The sequence below is a fragment of the Mya arenaria genome, chromosome 2 (assembly GCF_026914265.1).
Source record: "Mya arenaria isolate MELC-2E11 chromosome 2, ASM2691426v1".
NCBI lineage: Eukaryota > Metazoa > Mollusca > Bivalvia > Myida > Myidae > Mya > Mya arenaria.
In genome coordinates this window covers 22,387,060-22,410,536 of record NC_069123.1, presented here as the reverse complement: position 1 = coordinate 22,410,536, position 23,477 = coordinate 22,387,060, and the positions used below count along the sequence as shown (strand labels likewise).

Genomic DNA, 23,477 nt, shown 5'->3' with positions numbered 1-23,477 from the left:
TCTACTGCTACGAATTGGTATGACTACGCATTGTCGGGTGTTCCTCTCCTGCTACGAATTGGTACGATTGCACATTGTCGGGTGTTCCTTTCCTGTTACAAATTGGTATTGGTTTCGTAAGATAAAGGATTGTCAGGTGTTTCGCTACTCTGCATGTTTCTATTGCTTTTCCTGTCCTGGGTTGATTAACTGAATTATCATTTAAACAATCTACGATATTAAAACCAATGATAGAAATGTTACCGTGTACTTACCTTCCACATTTTTTCTTGATGGTGTAATTCTTTGTTTTCCGTATTTATCTTTATTTACAATGGCGTTTTGTAGTTGGTCTTATTTATATTTGTGATGCTAATTATTTTCAAAGCAACAACTGGTTTAAACATATTTATGGAGAAATAGTTTCACATCATTACAGTCAACACAACATTCATTTAATACATGTTGAAACACAACATAGGGTCGGAAAACAAGCGTCAGGGACAGATTTACAATTATACTTGGAATTGCATGGCGTATAACGTTACGCGATAACATTGAAGTAAATATACACGTGACTACTTTCAAAAAGTAGTATGGAGAGATGGGAAAGAAGAATGATATAATCGTTCAGCATACTATCCGATAATGTTAATACTAATTTTAATACTGTCTCTAATAAGTCTTAAATTGGAATAATACTTTCTTTATGATATCAATACTATTAATGACATACACAGCGGCCCAAGCAGCAAACAACTCGCACAGGACGACCTCATCCCACACTAAACCACAGGACGACCTCATCCCACACTAAACCACAGGACGACCTCATCCCACACTAAACCACAGGACGACCTCATCCCACACTAAACCACAGGACGACCTCATCCCACACTAAACCACAGGACGACCTCATCCCACACTAAACCACAGGACGACCTCATCCCACACTAAACCACAGGACGACCTCATCCCACACTAAACCTTTTGGTTGCATCAATATATATCTCTGGACATTTTGTTTGTTTCGTACGATAAAAGCTCATTGCCAAAGAAAGGGCAGTTGACAGTAGGTGGACATGGGAAAATTGAGAAAAATGTGTTACATGCAGCATGATATAACGGACAGTGAAGAAGAAAATGTTGAACTGCTTCCACACAGCCACAACCACAGAGGTCAGATTTTGTGGTGATAAAGGTCAAATTAAGTGAACTTCACCCAAATGTTTAGCGGGCGTGGTTGATGTTTGCTTCAGACCACCGACGTTATAACGAGGGTTAGACTTATTTTAATTGTCCGTTGGGGATGGAGATATATTGATGGTGCATTATGAGCCGCGGAAGGAAGTTTGTTCCAACAACTACTTGGGGTCGACACATGTAAAATTTACTATATCATGGTGTCATATAAATTTGATTTAGTAACCAGCGGATAAAGCATGACATTACAGCAATATCTACAGTGTTGACATGTTTTCAAAAAGAGCAGCACTGGAGTATTTGTTATTCACACTTATAATTTGAAACATGCTGGTATCAGCGATTCACATAGTGTTTTCCATTTGTAAAAAGATAGCTATGTTACTTAAATTCACGTGCAGATAAAACACCATATCACGCTACTCCGAAGAAATTGAAACTCAGATGGATGCAAAACGTTCAGTTTTTTTCTGGACAAGTGCCCTGCTTGGCTAGCTGATATATTTGTTGCAATCATTGAATTACGTTGGTAACACTCAATTCTTTCTCAGAGATAGAAGACTTCTCTGCGATTTATCATTCACAATGGAGCTTACATGAAGCGAAAAAGACGTTTTCAGTAAGGATATACACTTTCATGTAAAAAATATCTACTCCTTTGATTTAACTACACTGTTGGATATAATTTCGAAATCAAATTACTATGTGACTTGACTCTTCATTATTGCACGTGTTTCTTAAACAACACCGTAATCAAAAGTTAGGAATTATGTCAACGAGTGGTTGCACAAGGAAGTAGAGTTGCGTGGAATCATCGATGAGTGTTAAACCATCAAGCTGAAGAGCATGATATTACCGATTGAATTTATTAGTTAAAGTAAGACGGGGAAATGTAGTGGACCATTTAATGTAAAATATGAAGCGCAGAAGATAGATATTTGCTTTCTGCAGTGATCTATTGAACTAATGATGTAAACACGAGGGTCAATATGGAAAACGGGGATATAGTGCCAATTATCAACCGGATGCATACGGTAATTGAATGTCTTAATTTCGTGGAATCTTAATATTGATTGATACTTTTGCAACGCAGAAGCTACTTTTGTTTTACAATGCGTACAACAGCGTTGCTTTATTGTAGTTGTTAATATACATTTGATTGAATATTCAGTTATTTCACTGTAATAGGCCTAAAATATTCGTTTAGGGCAACATCTCCAAAAGTATTAGGTGGGGTAGGTAGGTATTTTTTCAAATATACTTTGTGTAGAACATTGTCTCGCAAATGTCACTCATATAGTGTTGTTGTTTTGGAGCCTTATTATGTCAAAATAAAGAGAGTTGATGTTTAAAAAATGGTGTGCATGGATGGAAGCCCGTTTTTTATTTTATTATTTTTGAAGAAAAATACTACTTTCGGTGGTTTTTTATTAGGTAGGCTCAGATCAGCCAAAACAAATATTTTTAGGCCTTATAGCAATCTCTCTCAGTACTGACATGCTTCATAGGCCTTATAGCAATCTCTCTCAGTACTGACATGCTTCATAGGCCTTATAGCAATCTCTCTCAGAACTGACATGCTTCATAGGCCTTATAGCAATCTCTCTCAGTACTGACATGCTTCATAGGCCTTATAGCAATCTCTCTCAGTACTGACATGCTTCATAGGCCTTATAGCAATCTCTCTCAGTACTGACATGCTTCATAGGCCTTATAGCAATCTCTCTCAGTACTGACATGCTTCATAGGCCTTATAGCAATCTCTCTCAGTACTGACATGCTTCATAGGCCTTATAGCAATCTCTCTCAGTACTGACATGCTTCATAGGCCTTATAGCAATCTCTCTCAGTACTGACATGCTTCATAGGCCTTATAGCAATCTCTCTCAGTACTGACATGCTTCATAGGCCTTAAAGCAATCTCTCTCAGAACTGACATGCTTCATAGGCCTTATAGCAATCCCTCTCAGTACTGACATGCTTCATAGGCCTTATAGCAATCCCTCTCAGTACTGACATGCTTCATAGGCCTTATAGCAATCTCTCTCAGAACTGACATGCTTCATAGGCCTTATAGCAATCCCTCTCAGTACTGACATGCTTCATAGGCCTTATAGCAATCCCTCTCAGTACTGACATGCTTCATAGGCCTTATAGCAATCCCTCTCAGTACTGACATGCTTCATAGGCCTTATAGCAATCTCTCTCAGAACTGACATGCTTCATAGGCCTTATAGCAATACCTCTCAGTACTGACATGCTTCATAGGCCTTATAGCAATCCCTCTCAGTACTGACATGCTTCATAGGCCTTATAGCAATCCCTCTCAGTACTGACATGCTTCATAGGCCTTATAGCAATCCCTCTCAGTACTGACATGCTTCATAGGCCTTATAGCAATCTCTCTCAGAACTGACATGCTTCATAGGCCTTATAGCAATCCCTCTCAGTACTGACATGCTTCATAGGCCTTATAGCAATCCCTCTCAGTACTGACATGCTTCATAGGCCTTATAGCAATCCCTCTCAGTACTGACATGCTTCATAGGCCTTATAGCAATCCCTCTCAGTACTGACATGCTTCATAGGCCTTATAGCAATCTCTCTCAGTACTGACATGCTTTAAATTCAACTCAACAACTGACTCAATTCATCTTTATTTCTTCTAAAGACGGTAACAATAACAAAGTATTTACAACGCGTTGAAATTGTTGTGGTAATACTTTACGCACAAATAGGGTTTTACCCAACTCAGATATAGTACAAATAACAATGTTGCACAGTACTGACAGGTAATTTTAATAGTTTATGTCTTTGGCATTCAAGCAGTGATATATATCATGAGAATTGCCAGGAAGAATGTTGTTCCATCCGTTAACAACAGCTCATTTGCAGGGATATATGTCACGATAATTATAATAATCTGAACAGAGGGATGTCAAAATCTTTTCTTACTTAAGGACAAGGTCCCTGTTTGGGTAATACGACTAAAAGGGACCATTGAATTACATGGCTACCACGCAGTCTGTTCCCACTGTTCGCTCGTGTGTTCTATGATCGTGTGGGTTTTCGCATTCTTAGTGGAACTGAGATGAGGTACAGTATGGATTATAACAACTGAATGGCGATGACCACAAATTATCATTCGATTCTTTTTATTTGACAAAAATGTAAACAATTGTGAATTGGCAAACCTTTCGGAATATCAATTAGTAGAACTACTTCATATAAATACTTTTATACGTTTAATTTGCTTCCCAATAGTCTTCTTTAAATTAATATTTGATAAACGTGACACCATACAAATATATACACATTTTGGCCTGTTAGTTTTTGTGTGTTCGTTATGTTTCGCCGTCTGTGTTTCCTTCCTGTGACAATTTGGTATTTTTATGTTCGTTATGTTCTGCGTTCCTTTTCTGTGACAATTTGATATTATTATGTTCGTTATGTTCTGTGTTTCTTTCCTGTGACAATTTGAAATTGTTATGTTCCGTGTTTATTTTCTGTGACAATTTGGCATTGTTATGTTCGTTATAATCTGTGTTCTGTGTTTCTTTCCTAGGACAAGTTGGTATTGATATGTTCGTTATGTTCTATGTTCTGTGTTCCTTTTCTGTGACAAATTGATATAGTTATGTTCGTTATGTTCTGTTTTCCGTGTTGCGTGTTCCGTTCCTGCGACAAATTGTTATTGTTATGTTGGTTATGTTCGTTACTGGATGTTCTTTGTTTCATGTTTTGTGTTCCTTTTCTCAGACAAATTGTATTGGTATCATGAGAGTAAACATTGTGACACGTGTCGATACTGTACTTGTTCCTATAGCTTTTCTGACTTGGATTGATCAACTTAACTATCATTACAGCATTCTACGTGATAAAAGCAAGAGATACACATTTTACGGCGCTCCTGTGGGCCGTTTCATAAAACAGATTTATACAGATTTCGAGCCTGTTTTGTTTAAAAAAGCAATTTAAAGACGAAAAAGGAAACGTTTTTAATTTCCACATAAAGTGTTACTCATCGTTTATTTCTTATATGTCTGCGGTTGTCTTTAATCATTGTGGGTAGCGTTTTCCTTAGAAGAGTTTACACTTACATGGCTGCAAGGCAACAGCGAATATGGCGAAAAGTGCTTTTTAAAATGAAAAGCGTTATATGAATAGATTTGTAATATTAACTTCCTAAATGTAATAGAAGTTTGATTTAGGATCCAAATGATAGAGCATGGAATATTAACAATATCTACTCTACTCTAGTCATGATATATTTCCTAGAAAAGCATCGCGGCATCAGTTGTTGATCTTTGTTATTATTTCAAACACGTTAGTATGTAAGAAAATGTAGGTTAACAAAGAAATCTCGTGCAGCAAGAATATTAAAGTTCATTAAATATCCTGAGCTGAATCGGGTGGAATATTTTTTTTATATATCTGGACAAGTTTCCTTCTTGCTTTGTTACAATAATTGGCATCATCAGTGAATTAATTGGGGAACAGTCAATTTCATCTTGTTGTTTAGTCTGATACCCCTCTCTTTGCTTTCGAGTGATTTATCATTCGGGGATGAGCTGAAACGTCATTCGTACTTGAGGTCCCTCCCTCCCTCCCTCCTCCTTCCTTCCTTCCTTCCTTCCTTCCTTCCTTCCTTCCTTCCTTCCTTCCTTCCTTCCTTCCTTCCTTCCTTCCTTCCTTCCTTCCTTCCTTCCTTCCTTCCTTCCTTCCTTCCTTCCTTCCTTCCTTCCTTCCTTCCTTCCTTCCTTCCTCCCTCCCTCCCTCCCTCCCCCCTCCCTCCCTCCCTCCCTCCCTCCCTCCCTCCCTCCCTCGCTCGCTCACTCGCTCGCTCGCTCGCTCACTCACTCACTCACTCACTCAATTATTTATTTATTTACTTCTTCAATCATTTATTCATTTCTTTATTCCTTCCTTCCTTCATGTATTTACTCATATCGCCATTCCTTCCTTTTAATTCATCAAACAATATAAACCTAGAGACAGGCCAATTAGCCTTAAATGTAGCCAATATCTTGCGATCAACATCAAACAAGCACTTACAAGTAACATAGCGCTACACGACAGCACAGATTACTATCCATGTATCTTCATTGGTTTTTGTTTTGTTTGAAAGCTCATTAACTAAAGAAGAAGGGAAACGTTTCTAATGTCCAAACATAGTATAATACATTCACTTTTTGTCTGGCTTGGATGCAATTACTATACTAATTGATGTAGGAACAGGCTTTTGTAAATGCCAGTGTACCGAGAAATACGTACTTTACAATCTAAGATGTAGGAACAGGCTTTTGTAAATGCCAGTGTACCGAGAAATACGTACAATCTAAACAAGACGAATGCAAGACATTAAAGACGCGACTTAATAAGTTTAAGTGTAAATATCTTTTATTTTATCATAATTCGAATGAGGGTAAACAAATGTTTAATCATTGTGATAGGTGATAAACAACATATTAAACCAAGAGAGCGCCATGTTGTCAGAAACACGTTAAAACGTAAATAAAACATGAATCTCCAACACCCACCAATGCCAGCCAATTAGTTATTTCGCAGGATGTCTGCCATTTCATAAACGTAAGATAGATACCTAGGTGCGCAATCGCCTCATTTGAGTTTATAAACATGGCCGTGTTCCCTTCTTGCCGTAGTTAGTACCCGGTTACTATCTTGTTGTTTTTTTCTTCTTTTTCCAAAAAATAGCCTTTGAAATTTTCCATTTTCAGTAAACACAAAACGCAATATATTTAAAAAAAAAACACAACTAAACCAAATAAATTCAATTCCATTGTGTTCGTGTTTGTAAACAAAGCGAAGGTAGATTGGCAAAGATCGTAAATACCCGGTTGAATGACCGGAGGGTCGACAATCGTCAATACTCGCCGAGAAGGGTATTTGATTTTCAATATTCTGCATTACCCCGCAGCCTCGCTTTACTAAACTAATACCTTTGGTAAAAACAAATAGCTGTTTGTTCGTTCAACTATGAAATATTAGTATCTACATTTGAACAGAAAAAGAAGAAGAGAGAAACAATGAAGTTGGATACAATAATGAGAAAAAATTTGACACACTTATCTTTACAGGCAATAATTACTATATTTATAAAGGAACTCCCCCACCCTATAATGGCTGCATTATGGCTTGTGTGCGTAATGGCCTAGAATAAATATCATCCGAGCAATGAGCTTAACTACTGACTTGTACTCTGTGTGTCTTATCGTTAAAATTCCCGATAGGTATGTGCGTGAACATGTAGCGATTTTTTCAAAGTGAAATAACAACTGCGTGTGACCAGCGACCAGTATAAATAAAATGCAAGTGAATATGTATGTAGATACCCATTAAAGCCGTCTGGCTAACACGTTATTTATCGTTTGTTTACGGAGATCAAAACGGTTCCGTTACAACAAAGACTAAGAAAAGTTGTGTTATTGTGTTGTGTGTTATCGATAATTTTCACTTTTCTTACAATTAAAATTTTATCCATATACCCATGTCGATTGAAAATTGAAAATATTCGTACCTTCTACTTTCTAAACCTAATGTTACCTCGAAATTTGCAGTTACCATCCCTTCCTTTTGCTTTCCTAAATGAGAAATATTTTATTAACATAGTGAAGGAATTAATCGACATCTTTAGGCCACACCAAATTAATGTTTAGTTCCTCAGATTTTTGCCAAAAAAAAAATGGAGCGAGTGAGCGAAATAAAAATAAAATTTTGTCAGTTTTCATTAAAACCGAAGCGAGCGAAGAGCGAAAAATATATTTTTCCTTATATTCAATATAAATAAGAAGGATTGTTCAAAATAATTGCCATTAAACCCGTTTTAATGCCATCTTAAACTGAACCTCTAATGGACATTAGGAAAATGTCGGAATACACACTATTTATTCATCCGTGTTTAGTACAAACATTATATGGATAAATCTAATTTCTTATATAATTAAAACGTACTTTAATATGACGATCATTCATAATAATAAATAACCCTGCTTTTAGTAAAATGTTTGAAACGACTTATATAAATCTACCTGAATCAGTTTAACATCATATGCAACTGTATTTAGACATAGCTTAGGATTGATTTTGTATTTGTAAAAAAATGATCACTTACACAGGCATCATCAAACATCAGACTCCATTTAACATAGACTAAATTTTGTTTTTATTATCACAGGAAATGCAATGACATGTGCTTATTAAAACAAAAAGAAGGATATTTTTTAGAGTACTTTTTTTGGTTATTTAGATGTTTTTATGCACCAGCCAATTTGATATGCCCCCTCCCCCCCCCCCCCCCCCCCCCTAAGTCCGGAATAGCGGGGACTTTGACTCCCGGTCTCTCAAAACCCGAGTAAAATACCCGACCTGCAAGGACACACTGCTGGTAAAATCCCTGCCAAATGGCCCCGCAACCCCGAATACCTATGTGAGGCCCATTCCCGACTATTTTCAATATGAAGACAAAACCACATTCACTAGGCACTGGGGGGCCACCTGTAAGGTAAAACACAGCCCATTGCCTCTGCTGTCCCCGGTATACCCCTGGAACAAGGGCGAGGGGTGGGCGGGGCAGTGGTTACAATTGACAAGTGCATTACAATCCCGGATTATGCTGCAAATAAAAATATAAGGTGATAAACTTACGCTTACTTATGTTGAGTTATATCCAGACCAGTGTTTATATCGCTATTTGTGAAAAGATACTTGTTCAAAACTGTTGTTTTGTCAGAATTTGATCAAAAATGAGCTTGATACATCAATTTGGACCAAACAATGACTCATGTTCCATATCATCTTCAGCATCGTCGTAACGAGGTAAAATTTTGGTAATTTTTTTTTTTTTTTTACATTTTCAAAAAAATAGGAGCGGTAAATCCGAGGAACGAAATATCAATTTAATGTGGCCTTATAGAATTAATTATCAACACCCGAACACTTGATATTTGTATTGAGTAATGCAAATGGAATGCTAATTTCAGTAACATTCTGTCGTGTCAAAACTTCATTACCTTGGGATTTAAAACGCAAACTGTTTATATGCCCACAATACACAAAACGTGGTTTACATACTTTATCGGAACTGCTTTAAAGCTCCATGACAAACAACTGTCGGAGAAATCAACGACAACTTTGTTTGGGATGAGTCGGAGCGGCGGGAGAGTTTTGGATGCGTTAACAGTATTGTTCTTACAACTTCTCTCCTTCCCATCAAGAGTTTAAATCCAAACTGAACTACGATTCCACACTTTGGATGCATTCTATTTTTTGGGATATTATCCATTCTGGAATATATTCGTAAATGAACACTTTGCCTAGGGCTCAGTTTTGACAATTCAACACGCTGTCTAGTTTTCAAAACTTACAATTTGTTTACATTCTTATGAAGATGCTGCATTCGTGGTTGAATTGTTTTTAAGTGGTATTCATGTATCAAGTGAAACAACCATTCCATTTTAATTTCAATGAACGATGTTTCTCTTTGAAGTCAATTGGTTTTGTCTTGGAGTCCTTTTAATGTATTATCCATGCAGGTGTTCTATACTGGATGCTTCCTGTTAGAAATGCAGGTGTTCTATACTTGATGCTTCCTGTTAGATAATGCAGGTGTTCTGTACTTGATGCTTCCTGTTAGACAATGCAGGTGTTCTATACTTGATGCTTCCTGTTAGATAATGCAGGTGTTCTGTACTTGGTGATTCATGTTAGATAATGCAGGTGTTCTGTACTTGGTGATTCCTGTTAGATAATGCAGGTGTTCTGTACTTGGTGTTTCCTGTTAGACCATCCAGGTGTTCTGTACTTGATGCTTCCTGTTAGATAATGGATGTGTTCTGTAGTTGGTGATTCATGTTAGATAATGCAGGTGTTCTATACTTGATGCTTCCTGTTAGATAATGCAGGTGTTCTGTACTTGATGCTTCCTGTTAGAAAATGCAGGTGTTCTGTACTTGATGCTTCCTGTTAGAAAATGCAGGTGTTCTGTACTTGGTGATTCATGTTAGATAATGCAGGTGTTCTATACTTGATGCTTCCTGTTATATAATGCTGGTGTTCTGTACTTGGTGATTCATGTTAGATAATGCAGGTGTTCTGTACTTGGTGATTCATGTTAGATAATGCAGGTGTTCTGTACTTGGTGATTCATGTTAGATAATGCAGGTGTTCTGTACTTGGTGATTCCTGTTAGACCATCCAGGTGTTCTGTAATTGATGCTTCCTGTTAGATAATGCAGGTGTTCTGTACTTGGTGATTCATGTTAGATAATGCAGGTGTTCTGTACTTGATGCTTCCTGTTAGAAAATGCAGGTGTTCTGTACTTGGTGATTCATGTTAGATAATGCAGGTGTTCTATACTTGATGCTTCCTGTTATATAATGCTGGTGTTCTGTACTTGGTGATTCATGTTAGATAATGCAGGTGTTCTGTACTTGGTGATTCATGTTAGATAATGCAGGTGTTCTGTACTTGGTGATTCCTGTTAGATAATGCAGGTGTTCTGTACTTGGTGATTCCTGTTACACCATTCAGGTGTTCTGTAATTGATGCTTCCTGTTAGATAATGCAGATGTTCTGTACTTGGTGATTCATGTTAGATAATGCAGGTGTTCTATACTGGATGCTTCCTGTTAGATAATGCAGGTGTTCTGTACTTGGTGATTCATGTTAGATAATGCAGGTGTTCTGTACTTGGTGATTCATGTTAGATAATGCAGGTGTTCTATAATTGATGCTTCCTGTTAGATAATGCAGTTGTTATGTACTTGGTGATTCATGTTAGATAATGCAGGTGTTCTGTACTTGATGATTCATGTAAGACCATCCAGGTGTTCTGTACATGGTGATTCATGTTAAACCATCCAGGTGTTCTGTACTTGGTGATTCCTGTTAGACCATGCAGGCGTTCTGTACTTGGTGATTCCTGTTACACCATGCAGGTGTTTTGTACTTGGTGGTTCATGTTAAACCATCCAGGTGTTCTGTACTTGGTGATTCCTGTTAGACCATGCAGGCGTTCTGTACTTGGTGATTCCTGTTACACCATGCAGGTGTTCTGTACTTGGTGATTCCTGTTACACTATGCATGTGTTCTGTACTTGGTGATTGCTGTTAGATAATGCAGGTGTTCTGTACTTGGTGATTCATGTTAGATAATGCAGGTGTTCTGTACTTGGTGTTCCTGTTAGATCATGCAGATGTTCTGTACTTGGTGATTCCTGTTAGACCATGCATGTCTTCTGTACTTGGTGATTCCTGTTAGACCATGCAGGCGTTCTGTACTTGATGATTCATGTAAGACCATCCAGGTGTTCTGTACATGGTGATTCATGTTAAACCATCCAGGTGTTCTGTACTTGGTTATTCCTGTTAGACCATGCAGGCGTTCTGTACTTGGTGATTCCTGTTACACCATGCAGGTGTTTTGTACTTGGTGATTCATGTTAAACCATCCATGTGATCTGTACTTGGTGATTCCTGTTAGACCATGCAGGCGTTCTGTACTTGGTGATTCCTGTTACACCATGCAGGTGTTCTGTACTTGGTGATTCCTGTTACAATATGCATGTGTTCTGTACTTGATGCTTCCTGTTAGAAAATGCAGGTGTTCTGTACTTGGTGATTCATGTTAGATAATGCAGGTGTTCTATACTTGATGCTTCCTGTTATATAATGCTGGTGTTCTGTACTTGGTGATTCATGTTAGATAATGCAGGTGTTCTGTACTTGGTGATTCATGTTAGATAATGCAGGTGTTCTGTACTTGGTGATTCCTGTTAGACCATGCAGGCGTTCTGTACTTGGTGATTCCTGTTACACCATGCAGGTGTTTTGTACTTGGTGATTCATGTTAAACCATCCAGGTGATCTGTACTTGGTGATTCCTGTTAGACCATGCAGGCGTTCTGTACTTGGTGATTCCTGTTACACCATGCAGGTGTTCTGTACTTGGTGATTCCTGTTACAATATGCATGTGTTCTGTACTTGATGCTTCCTGTTAGAAAATGCAGGTGTTCTGTACTTGGTGATTCAAGTTAGATAATGCAGGTGTTCTATACTTGATGCTTCCTGTTATATAATGCTGGTGTTCTGTACTTGGTGATTCATGTTAGATAATGCAGGTGTTCTGTACTTGGTGATTCCTGTTAGATAATGCAGGTGTTCTGTACTTGGTGATTCCTGTTAGACCATTCAGGTGTTCTGTAATTGATGCTTCCTGTTAGATAATGCAGATGTTCTGTACTTGGTGATTCATGTTAGATAATGCAGGTGTTCTATACTGGATGCTTCCTGTTAGATAATGCAGGTGTTCTGTACTTGGTGATTCATGTTAGATAATGCAGGTGTTCTGTACTTGGTGATTCATGTTAGATAATGCAGGTGTTCTATAATTGATGCTTCCTGTTAGATAATGCAGTTGTTATGTACTTGGTGATTCATGTTAGATAATGCAGGTGTTCTGTACTTGATGATTCATGTAAGACCATCCAGGTGTTCTGTACATGGTGATTCATGTTAAACCATCCAGGTGTTCTGTACTTGGTGATTCCTGTTAGACCATGCAGGCGTTCTGTACTTGGTGATTCCTGTTACACCATGCAGGTGTTTTGTACTTGGGGATTCATGTTAAACCATCCAGGTGTTCTGTACTTGGTGATTCCTGTTAGACCATGCAGGCGTTCTGTACTTGGTGATTCCTGTTACACCATGCAGGTGTTCTGAACTTGGTGATTCCTGTTACACTATGCATGTGTTCTGTACTTGGTGATTCATGTTAGATAATGCAGGTGTTTTGTACTTGGTGTTCCTGTTAGATCATGCAGGCGTTCTGTATTTGGTGATTCCTGTTAGACCATGCATGTCTTCTGTACTTGGTGATTCCTGTTAGACCATGCAGGCGTTCTGTACTTGATGATTCATGTAAGACCATCCAGGTGTTCTGTACATGGTGATTCATGTTAAACCATCCAGGTGTTCTGTACTTGGTGATTCCTGTTAGACCATGCAGGCGTTCTGTACTTGGTGATTCCTGTTACACCATGCAGGTGTTTTGTACTTGGTGATTCATGTTAAACCATCCAGGTGTTCTGTACTTGGTGATTCCTGTTAGACCATGCAGGCGTTCTGTACTTGGTGATTCCTGTTACACCATGCAGGTGTTCTGTACTTGGTGATTCCTGTTACACTATGCATGTGTTCTGTACTTGGTGATTGCTGTTAGATAATGCAGGTGTTCTCTACTTGGTGATTCATGTTAGATAATGCAGGCGTTCTGTACTTGGTGATTCCTGTTAGACCATGCATGTCTTCTGTACTTGGTGATTCCTGTTAGACCATGCAGGCGTTCTGTACTTGGTGATTCCTGTTACACCATGCAGGTGTTCTGTACTTGGTGATTCCTGTTACACCATGCAGGTGTTCTGTACTTGGTGATTCCTGTTAGACCATGCAGGTGTTCTGTACTTGGTGTTCCTGTTAGACCATGCAGGCGTTCTGTACTTGGTGATTCCTGTTAGACCATGCAGGTGTTCTGTTCTGTACTTGGTGATTTCTCTTAGACCATGCAGGTGTTCTGTACTTGGTGATTCCTGTAAGACCATGCAGGTGTTCTGTACATGGTGGTTCCTGTTAGACTATGCAGGTGTTCTGTACTTTGTGATTCCTGTTAGACCATGCAGGTGTTCTGTACTTGTTGATTCCTGTAAGATAATGCAGGTGTTCTGTTCTTGTTCTGTACTTGGTGATCCCTGTTAGACCATGCATGTGTTCTGTACTTGGTGATTCCTGTTAGACCATGCAGATGTTCTGTACTTGGTGGTTCCTGTTAGACCATGCGGTTGTTCTGTACTTAGACCATGCAGGTGTTATGTACTTGGTGATTTCTGTTAGATCATGCAGGTGTTTTGTACTTGGTGATTCCTGTTAAATCAGGCAGGTATTCTGTACTTGGTGATTCCTGTTAGATCATGCAGGTGTTTTGTACTTGGTGATTCTTGTTAGACCATGCAGGTGTTCTGTACTTGGTGATTCCTGTTAGACCAGGCAGGTGTTATGTACTTGGTTATTCCTGTTAGGTAATGCAGGTGTTCAGTAATCATTTAATCAATAAAATACTATTTACCTTAACCTTTGATTTTAAGTTTAATTTTCTTGTTTGCGACCAGAATGGGGCCAGTCACTATTTTTTAATATTTTAAAAGTTTAAAGTTTTTATAACATTAATCAGGCAGGTATTTGTTTTTGAAAAAAACAACAACTGATTGCGTGTGTTGAAAGGGGGAAATTTATGACATGTTTGATATTGCACCCGAAACAGCAGTGGTAGTCCTTACATGGTTGTAATATTATTAACTTACAGTAAACAATAATTTCAACAAATCTTTAATATTGAGCGAACCATGTTCTGAGGCAAGCTCGTGCCAATTGCATTCTTAACCAAAATTCTGACAACACAACCCAGGAATTACCTCTTAAAAATCACGGCCATGGCGGAAACCGAAACAATCATTTATAAACGTAATTATAATGACAGTATTGTTGTATTCTTCTGTTGGCCTTTATATAGTTTTCCCTGTATTGTCTGTCCATATTTTGTTTATAGTTTCCCAGTATTGTCTGTCCATATTTTGTTTATAGTTTTCCCTGTATCGTCTCTCCATATTTAACTTTCTTTCTTCCTGTTTTAATAGATTGTGAATCACGGTTTTGTACTTCTTCTGATTTGTATGTTTATTAGTCGGCGCCCTTCTAACATATGAAGTTAAGTTCGTTTTATAAAACTTAACACTTTAATTGATAATGAAACCTTAAATTATAACAGCCCTGCTTATCATTTTGAAAACCAACTCAATAACAACTCGGCCATCTCCGAGAAAGAGACAGGCCGAGGTGTTCCGATTGATATAAAATAGATAAAGGATACACGATACTATTAAAATATCCGTTATGTTTGTAAACCTCCTACGCAGTAATCTCCCTTGGTGACAGCAAAAATTAAAATTGTTTGTTTTGAAAATGTCATTCGAAGGAATTAACTCCAGATAATACCCCTTTGATGTATAGTGTTTTTATCTCCGTTCTATACAGTCATATCATGAGTGAAATGTGTTACAAAAACTTATACAAAATATAAAGCAAGGAATTCACATAACATGCCGGTAAAAATAAAAGGTGAATTTCATGCTATTGAAATCTATGTATTAGACCATTGACTCTATTTCATCCGAAAAAACGTATGTATATTTTAAAAATACGCCTCCGACACTAGGGAGCATTCGTTGTAAAAACAAGAGAAACGAAAATTATACACAACATGACAGTGGTACCAAAAAGGTTTATTTTTATTTATTAAAAAAATCGAATATTTGAATACCGATTTTGACATTCGAATATCAAACGTTCGATCGAATATTCGTTTGCATCCCTAATAGTTTTGTTATAATTTAGTTTTAACCGGAGGATTAGCTTGGGGAAAACAGAATATCTTTAATTCCGGGCTTAAACTATCGTAACAATATTATTAACCATAATGTCCTTCGAACATATGTACACCCAACATAAAACAAAATATTATCATTGTAATAATAACCATTTTTGGTTATCTGCATGCACGTTTTTCTTCTAATTTCATTGCGCCGACTTGATGCTTTGCATCAACTTTTTTTCTTGTGTTTTACTTGTTTTGCGTTTCTTTGCTTGCGTTTCTTGCGAAATTGCAGTATAGATTTCAGTGTTATGCTCAATGTACACAACAGTACGTCTTTTCATGTTAACTTATCTGACCTCTCCATAATAATGATATAAAAACGCCGAATGTAGTTAATGTCTTTTTAAACGCTTTCTTGTCGATTTCAACGGGAGGGCTGTCAAATGAAGTGGTTTTCCTATCGACCTCCTGGTAACAAAACGATATGCAGAATTAGACTTCGTCTGAATATTTCGTGCTAATGATGATGGAATTATATTTGAAATACACAGATTGTAAAGAATATCTTGGATCTTTCATAAATTTACTAAACTCGTTTGAACTCAGAACACATATACGTATCGAAATTTCATGTTTTCACTTTAACTTATTACTATACATAATGTTTGAGGTAAATGAGATTTTTGATAGTACTTTTTTTTAAATGTTGGCTGTACTATAACCTATGCACTTTTTTGTATTTAAGAAAGGACAGACATATGTTTTAATTAATTGTTGGGAACCATACGCATTCTATAAGCAGTTGTAATCTCTGTGTTCAACCATACGCATGCTATAAGCAGTTGTAATCTCTGTGTTCAACCATACGCATGCTATATAAGTAGTTGTAATCCCTGTGTTCAACCATACGCATGCTTAAGCAGTTGTAATCACTGTGTTCAACCATACGCATGCAATATAAGCAGTTGTAATCACTGTGTTCAACCATACGCATACTACAAACAGTTGTAATCACTGTGTTCAACCATACGCATGCTATATAAGCAGTTGTAATCACTGTGTTCAACCATACGCATGCTACAAACAGTTGTAATCACTGTGTTCAACCATACGCATGCTATTAGCAGTTGTAATCACTGTGTCCAACAATACGCATGCTATTAGCAGTTGTAATCACTGTGTTCAACCATACGCATACTACAAACAGTTGTAATCACTGTGTTCAACCATACGCATGCTATTAGCAGTTGTAATCACTGTGTCCAACAAAACGCATGCTGTGCAAGCAGTTGTAATCACTGTGTCCAACCTTACACATGCTATATAGGCAGTTGTAATCACTGTGTCCAACCATACGCATGCTATATAAGCATCTGTAATCACTGTGTCCAACCATACGCATGCTATTAGCAGTTGTAATCTCTGGGTCCAGCCATACGCCTGCTATATAAGCAGTTGTAATCACTGTGTCCAGCCATACGCATGCTATATACGCAGTTGTAATCACTGTGTCCAACCATACGCATGCTATATAAGCAGTTGTTATCACAGTGTTCAACCATACGCATGCTATTGCAGTTGTAATCACTGTGTCCAACCATACGCATGCTATATAAGCAGTTGTTATCACAGTGTTCAACCATACGCATGCTATTGCAGTTGTAATCACTGTGTCCAACCATACGCATGTTATATAAGTAGTTGTAATCACTGTGTTCAACCATACGCATGCTATATAAGCAGTTGTAATCACTGTGTTCAACCATACTCATACTACAAACAGTTGTAATCACTGTGTTCAACCATACGCATGCTATATAAGCAGTTGTAATCACTGTGTTCAACCATACGCATGCTATTGCAGTTGTAATCACTGTGTCCAACCATACGCATGTTATATAAGTAGTTGTAATCACTGTGTTCAACCATACGCATGCTATATAAGCAGTTGTAATCACTGTGTTCAACCATACTCATACTACAAACAGTTGTAATCACTGTGTTCAACCATACGCATGCTATTAGCAGTTGTAATCACTGTGTCCAACAATACGCATGCTATTAGCAGTTGTAATCTCTGGGTCCAGCCATACGCCTGCTATATAAGCAGTCGTAATCACTGTGTCCAGCCATACGCATGCTACAAACAGTTGTTATCACTGTGTTCAACCATACGCATGCTATATAAGCAGTTGTAATCACTGTGTCCAGCCATACGCATGCTATTAGCAGTTGTAATCTCTGGGTCCAGCCATACGCCTGCTATATAAGCAGTTGTAATCACTGTGTTCAACCATACGCATACTACAGACAGTTGTAATCACTGTGTTCAACCATACGCATGCTATTAGCAGTTGTAATCACTGTGTCCAACCATACGCATGCTATGCAAACAGTTGTAATTACTGTGTTCAATCATTCGCATGCTACAAGCAGTTGTAATCACTGTGTCCAACCATACGCATGCTATAAATAGTTGTAATCACTGTGTCCAACCATACGCATGCTACGAGCAGTTGTTATTACTGTGTCCAACCATACGCATGCTACGAGCAGTTGTTATTACTGTGTCCAACCATACGCATGCTACGAGCAGTTGTTATCACTGTGTTCAACCATACGCATGCTATAAGCAGTTTTTCACAACTGGTTTGTTATCAACTTATGATTTGCGAATTTCACTTAGTAAGTGGTGACACGAATCTTATTACGCTAACCAGTTATTGTGTTACTTATTAAGTGGAATTCGCAAACCATTATAGGTTAATCTGTTAGTGTTGTACAACTAAAATGTAATAAGTGGCAGTTCTCGGCACTTTCGAGCCTGTTTTTAGTCTTATGATATATATCGTACCAAAAAGGTAACGCGAATATTAACTTAGATAGCTAGATAATTATCGCGAAAATTAAATGGTTAACACGAAACAATTCGCGAACGTTAACAGGTTATCTTACGGCAGTTATATGTCACCATAGAGTTGCAAAGAAGTTTGATAAACGTTTAAACAAACCTTTTCAAAGTTTGACACTTAACACCAACCATCGATGCCCGTCTGAGACTTTATGGTACTGAGAAATGTTCTACTTCTCAATCATATTCAAACATAATGTCTAGAACTGAAAAGGGGTGATCAGTTACATCGCAGATTTGTATTGGATTTCGCGGGAGTTTTTTGTTTATAATTGATGTGTTGCTTTGGTAGCCTGGTAACTGCCATAGGTCTTTGTAAATAACAGAGGACTTTCTAAACTGTCACAGATGTACGTTTCGGAAACGCTTTTGATTTTGATGGAACACCAAAAATAAAAGGAAAATATATTTCAGTAGAATATATATTTTCTCTAAATAAGCATTAATCTGGTTTCTGTAGAGTATATCCTTCAATTGATTAGATTTTATAATGTTCACTATTGGATTACATGGTTTGTGCTTTGGATCACTTTAAACCGCTTCTCCCACAAAGAATCATTACTTTCACAGAATGCAGACTTTTACTAATGCAGAATGGAAAATGGCAACATCGCTCATATTATAGGACGGGCGCAGTCGGTAAACTTTTCAATTTTGTACTATGGACATACAAACCTCTTAATAAGAAGACTCATATGTTACTGTTTATTCAATGTATACTATTTAATATTCAATAATGATCAGTTTAATTTCACAGGGTTAAGTGTTTTGTGGGCAGTTGGTATGACTACCGATATATTATATTTTAGTTCATCAAACATAATATGTTATGAAACACCAGCTTTGTATATGTGATGACCTTTCGAAGAATACTTTTTTGTTCTGATATAGATTGCATAACGGCTTAGTAAATAAAACAATACTATGTCCAATTCAACGAATCGCTTCATGATTCGTCATGTTTTCATCTGTGACGGGGCCACTGTATTTGGCATATCCCAAATGTTAGGTTGGGCAAACGGCATCTAGTGCAGCCTCCTAGAAATGCACCAGTTAATTGTAACCACGGCCCCCAGGTCCGGGGGTATACCGGGGATAGCCGGGGAAATGGGCCGTGTTTTTACCTTTCAGGTGGCCCCGCAGTGCCGGGTGAATGCGGTGGTTTTGTCTTCGCTTTAGATATAGCGGGGAATGGGCTTTACCTAGGGTCCCTTTGACTGGCGCATAAGCTCATGAGTGCCTTTGTCAAGATTGTGTCCGTAATATTTATTTTGAGACATAAAACTACATTATTTGTTTGGGATAGCCTTGATTGATACGGTATCATGTTTTGTTGTCTGATAGTCATAAAAGATACAATATAAGTCGGTGCTGTCCCATTAACTTCCGATGCGTAAGAATTGCAATGGGCTATTTGTCTACCTCTCCCAATTCATAATTTGTAAACATGTCAACATTTGCTTGACAAACGGAGATGAATGGAGTTTCCTGCTAATGAAACTTTGATTATAGGTTGGTGTTTTGGGAACTCCAAGCACAGTTACGGCTTCTAATGTTCTAGGAAGATATTTAATCATTTCAACGGCATAACTTACAGTCGGGAATCGCTCTCAATCGCGAGTTTTATAATATTTTGTCTTAAAAGTGGGTGACTATATTTCAAAAAATGTTTTGTTCAAAATGATGAGGGTTCTGATATGTTATAATCGTTGACTGCCTTTTCCATAAACTGAATTTGGCAAATGTTATTCATTGATAGCATTTGAAATATGCATTTTCATGATTGATTATTTTTCATCTATTGCAGTTAAGTTTGAAGTTTAATTTTCCAGACGCTGATTGTTTTAGGAAACACAATGAGCACCGTACTGTACACTTTGTTCATTTGGCAAAGTGTATAACACATATTAGAGTATTGAGATAGTATACACTGTATTGGCATTTTGTGTATATATGAAAGGTGAATACTAACACAAGTGCATTCTTTTGTTCGTAATGAAAATTTACATTTAACACGACGCTTCTATATCTAGTTTCAACAATAGGAAACACGTTGTGGATCTTTATACCCCGACACACGAAGTTTGAAGGGGGTATATTGGAGTCACACTGTGGTTGGTCGGTCGATAGGTCGGTCGGACGGTTTTAGATTATTACAGAGTCATTACCCTTTGTTGCTTTTTCGTGTTCGAACTTGAACTTGAAAAGTGCTGGATGGAATTTAATTCGTTTTTGAATGTCCAATTTTCAATGTTCAATGTCCAATGTTTCGCCAGCACAGCATTCATTTCTGAAAGTCCAATGTCAAAATGTCGTGCCAGCACAACACTTTTGAATGTCCAATATTTAATGTCGTATCCTTCGCTAACTTTACACAGCTTATGCTGTGAGCAAAATCCAATTGTATAACACTTTGATAAGTTATCCACAGATTATCTTTGGCTAGTTGACTCATTAAAGCATTTCGATTGGTTAGTAGTTTTGTTTTAAATACTGACCAATCACTAAACATTTTGGATAACTTTGACAAAACTGAAAACTTAAGCGGTTTGATACAAAGTTCTACGGGACATTACGGCGCTAAATATTCGGCAATAATACATAGTCTCTTGAGTCTGGTTATATATTTCAATAATTTAATTGCCTATCAAGATTGTGTCAATGAAGACGATAACATCTTAGTCAAGTCTGACAAATAATTGATACATTCTTTAATGCAAAGAACAATTACACTCAAATATAACATCGACAAGTTGATGCATCCCCAGTTATATAACATGTTTACAATCGATTGCTCCAATCCTCGCCTGTTTAATGGCAAAACAACATCATTTCTCAGATATTTGGCAGCGTCGCATTTATTGCAAAAAGATAAATCTTACTACGCTTACAAATAAGATAAAACTCTAAATAGTGCTAGATTAAGCAAATTTTCTGGTTTCAAAATTCAAATTGTGTACCAGGGAATTTCAGTATAAAGTCTACAAATGTACAAACCTGACATACGCAACATCTCCCAAAACCTTAAATGAAATAACGAAGTAGTATTCTGCATTATTGTTGAAGAAAATGATTGGCAAACATCCGTCTTAAAAGTAAAAAACAACAACAACAAAAAATAAAAAAAATAATTGAAACCTTTCTCATTGTTTAGATCTGTCTCGTGAATTCACATAATTTGTTTACTATATCATGTCTACAGGCTTTTGGCATTCAGAAATTTCAGAGATTACAAATAATTGCTTGTAATCATTGACTCGGATAACTATCTTAAACAAACGGAAACGAGTGATGTTTCCTGCTAATGAAACTGAGACTAAAGCGTGGTGTTAAGGAGACTCCAAATACAATTATGGAGAGCTTCACAATAGAGGCGATGCCCAAGGCTCTCTAGGCGGATATTAGATCACTTTAACATGATTAGTTCCGTTTACCAAGAATAGTCCTCCATATTGACGCCGTGATGCTAAACTCTAATGGCGTCTGTAGCCCGCTATATGTAGGTGGTCAAATGTCTACAGGCCGGTCAACAGTAATGGAAATAAGTCATTCAATGACAGATGCACGCCAGTTGTGGTTAAAGGGGTGTTTATAGTACAACCGGTATCATGTTGCTGCGATTTAATCTGGAGTAAAAGTACGTCTTTTTAAGTTCTGAAAAAGTTAACGCAAGTGTGATAATGCTTTGTTGAGGTGTTCTTGGAACGCATCTGCTCTTTCCAACGCATGCAAACTGCATTACAGCACTCTTATATGTCAATGCCATTGCATTTTTCTGAAATTCGTTTGTGTGTTGTTGTAATATACTCTTTTAGAGTGATAAAACTAAATGGAATTTGCTAATAATAGCCTGTGTGGGGACCATGTTGCACACTAACCGAAATTAAATCCTCATAATTATCATTCTCCTAAGTCTTTTGCTTAACCTACATTCCTTCATAATGGTGAAAGTCAAAATAGCATTACACATAATTATAGCACGTAACGGGGGAGGGCAAACAATTTCTACTGTAAACCAAAGTAATTGTATAGAAGTGGTTAGTATTATTCCATTAAGAAATTACGTCTAAACTGTGTGTTTATCAACAGATAATAGACCAATATCTTTGTTGGGACAGCTGTGAGATAGATGCTAAAGACAGGATAACTTTTCCAGGCAGTAGAAAGTGGCAGCACGCTAGCAATGAGTGTATTTCCGCATCTGCTTTGTATATATGTACCATCAATTACATCATACCATTCGTTCGAAAATAGAATATATTATTAATTATAGAATCATATCATGAAAAAATTCGTTTATTAGCGATAGCTGTGCCAGTGTCGCTTTATTTTACGACTGGAAACTTTGAATTGGAATCCGGAATACCATTTATTTATAAAATTATACATCGTTGGCCACGGCTTTTGGTTGATAATTGCCTCAGTGGAAGGAATAATTGTCCGAGGGCTTTAGCCCGAGAGCAATAATATTCACTGGGGCAATATTATGTAGTATGGCCGCGTCATACCAAAAGACGTTAAAAGTTGGTACAAGTAGCTCCCTCGCATGGCGCTCGGCATTTAAAGGGTAGTGCTTGGAAAAGTGGTGTACTCAGAACCGGTTTAACCAGGAAAGTTGTTCCCCGTGTATTGGTGCTTTACACCGAGCACGTAAACGAACCAAGGGGTCTCTTCGAAAAACTGCTATGGTATCGAACCCGGACATCCTTGTATCAAGAATTCCTTGTATATAATTGCACAAACTGCTTTTAAAATGTAGCTAAAACACATTACCAGTCTAGCATAGACCCACGTGGGCCTCTTGTTTTACGGAATTTGGCCCCTTTTCACCTTTGAATTTGCCAAAATTGTCTAAAAGACAACATATGATAGGCAAAATGGTTTTAAAAATGAGTGTTTGTGGCTCCTGTGACAACTTTAGTTTTCTTGTATAAAAGTT

At 37.5% G+C, this 23,477-nt stretch overlaps 1 protein-coding gene across 2 annotated transcripts in view; it reads left to right on the top strand.

The window, feature by feature from the left end:
• Positions 1-23,477, top strand: part of LOC128243041 (atrial natriuretic peptide-converting enzyme-like) — a 111,398-nt gene that overhangs the window by 52,924 nt on the left and 34,997 nt on the right. The window contains exon 1 of one of the 2 annotated variants that reach the window (XM_052960532.1): positions 1,784-2,216. The exons of the other annotated variant lie outside the window; for it this stretch is intronic. Coding sequence (XP_052816492.1) covers positions 2,172-2,216 — 45 coding nt within the window. The 5' untranslated portion in view covers positions 1,784-2,171. Of the gene's footprint in view, positions 1-1,783; positions 2,217-23,477 lie in introns of those variants that run through there. 2 annotated transcript variants of the gene reach the window in all.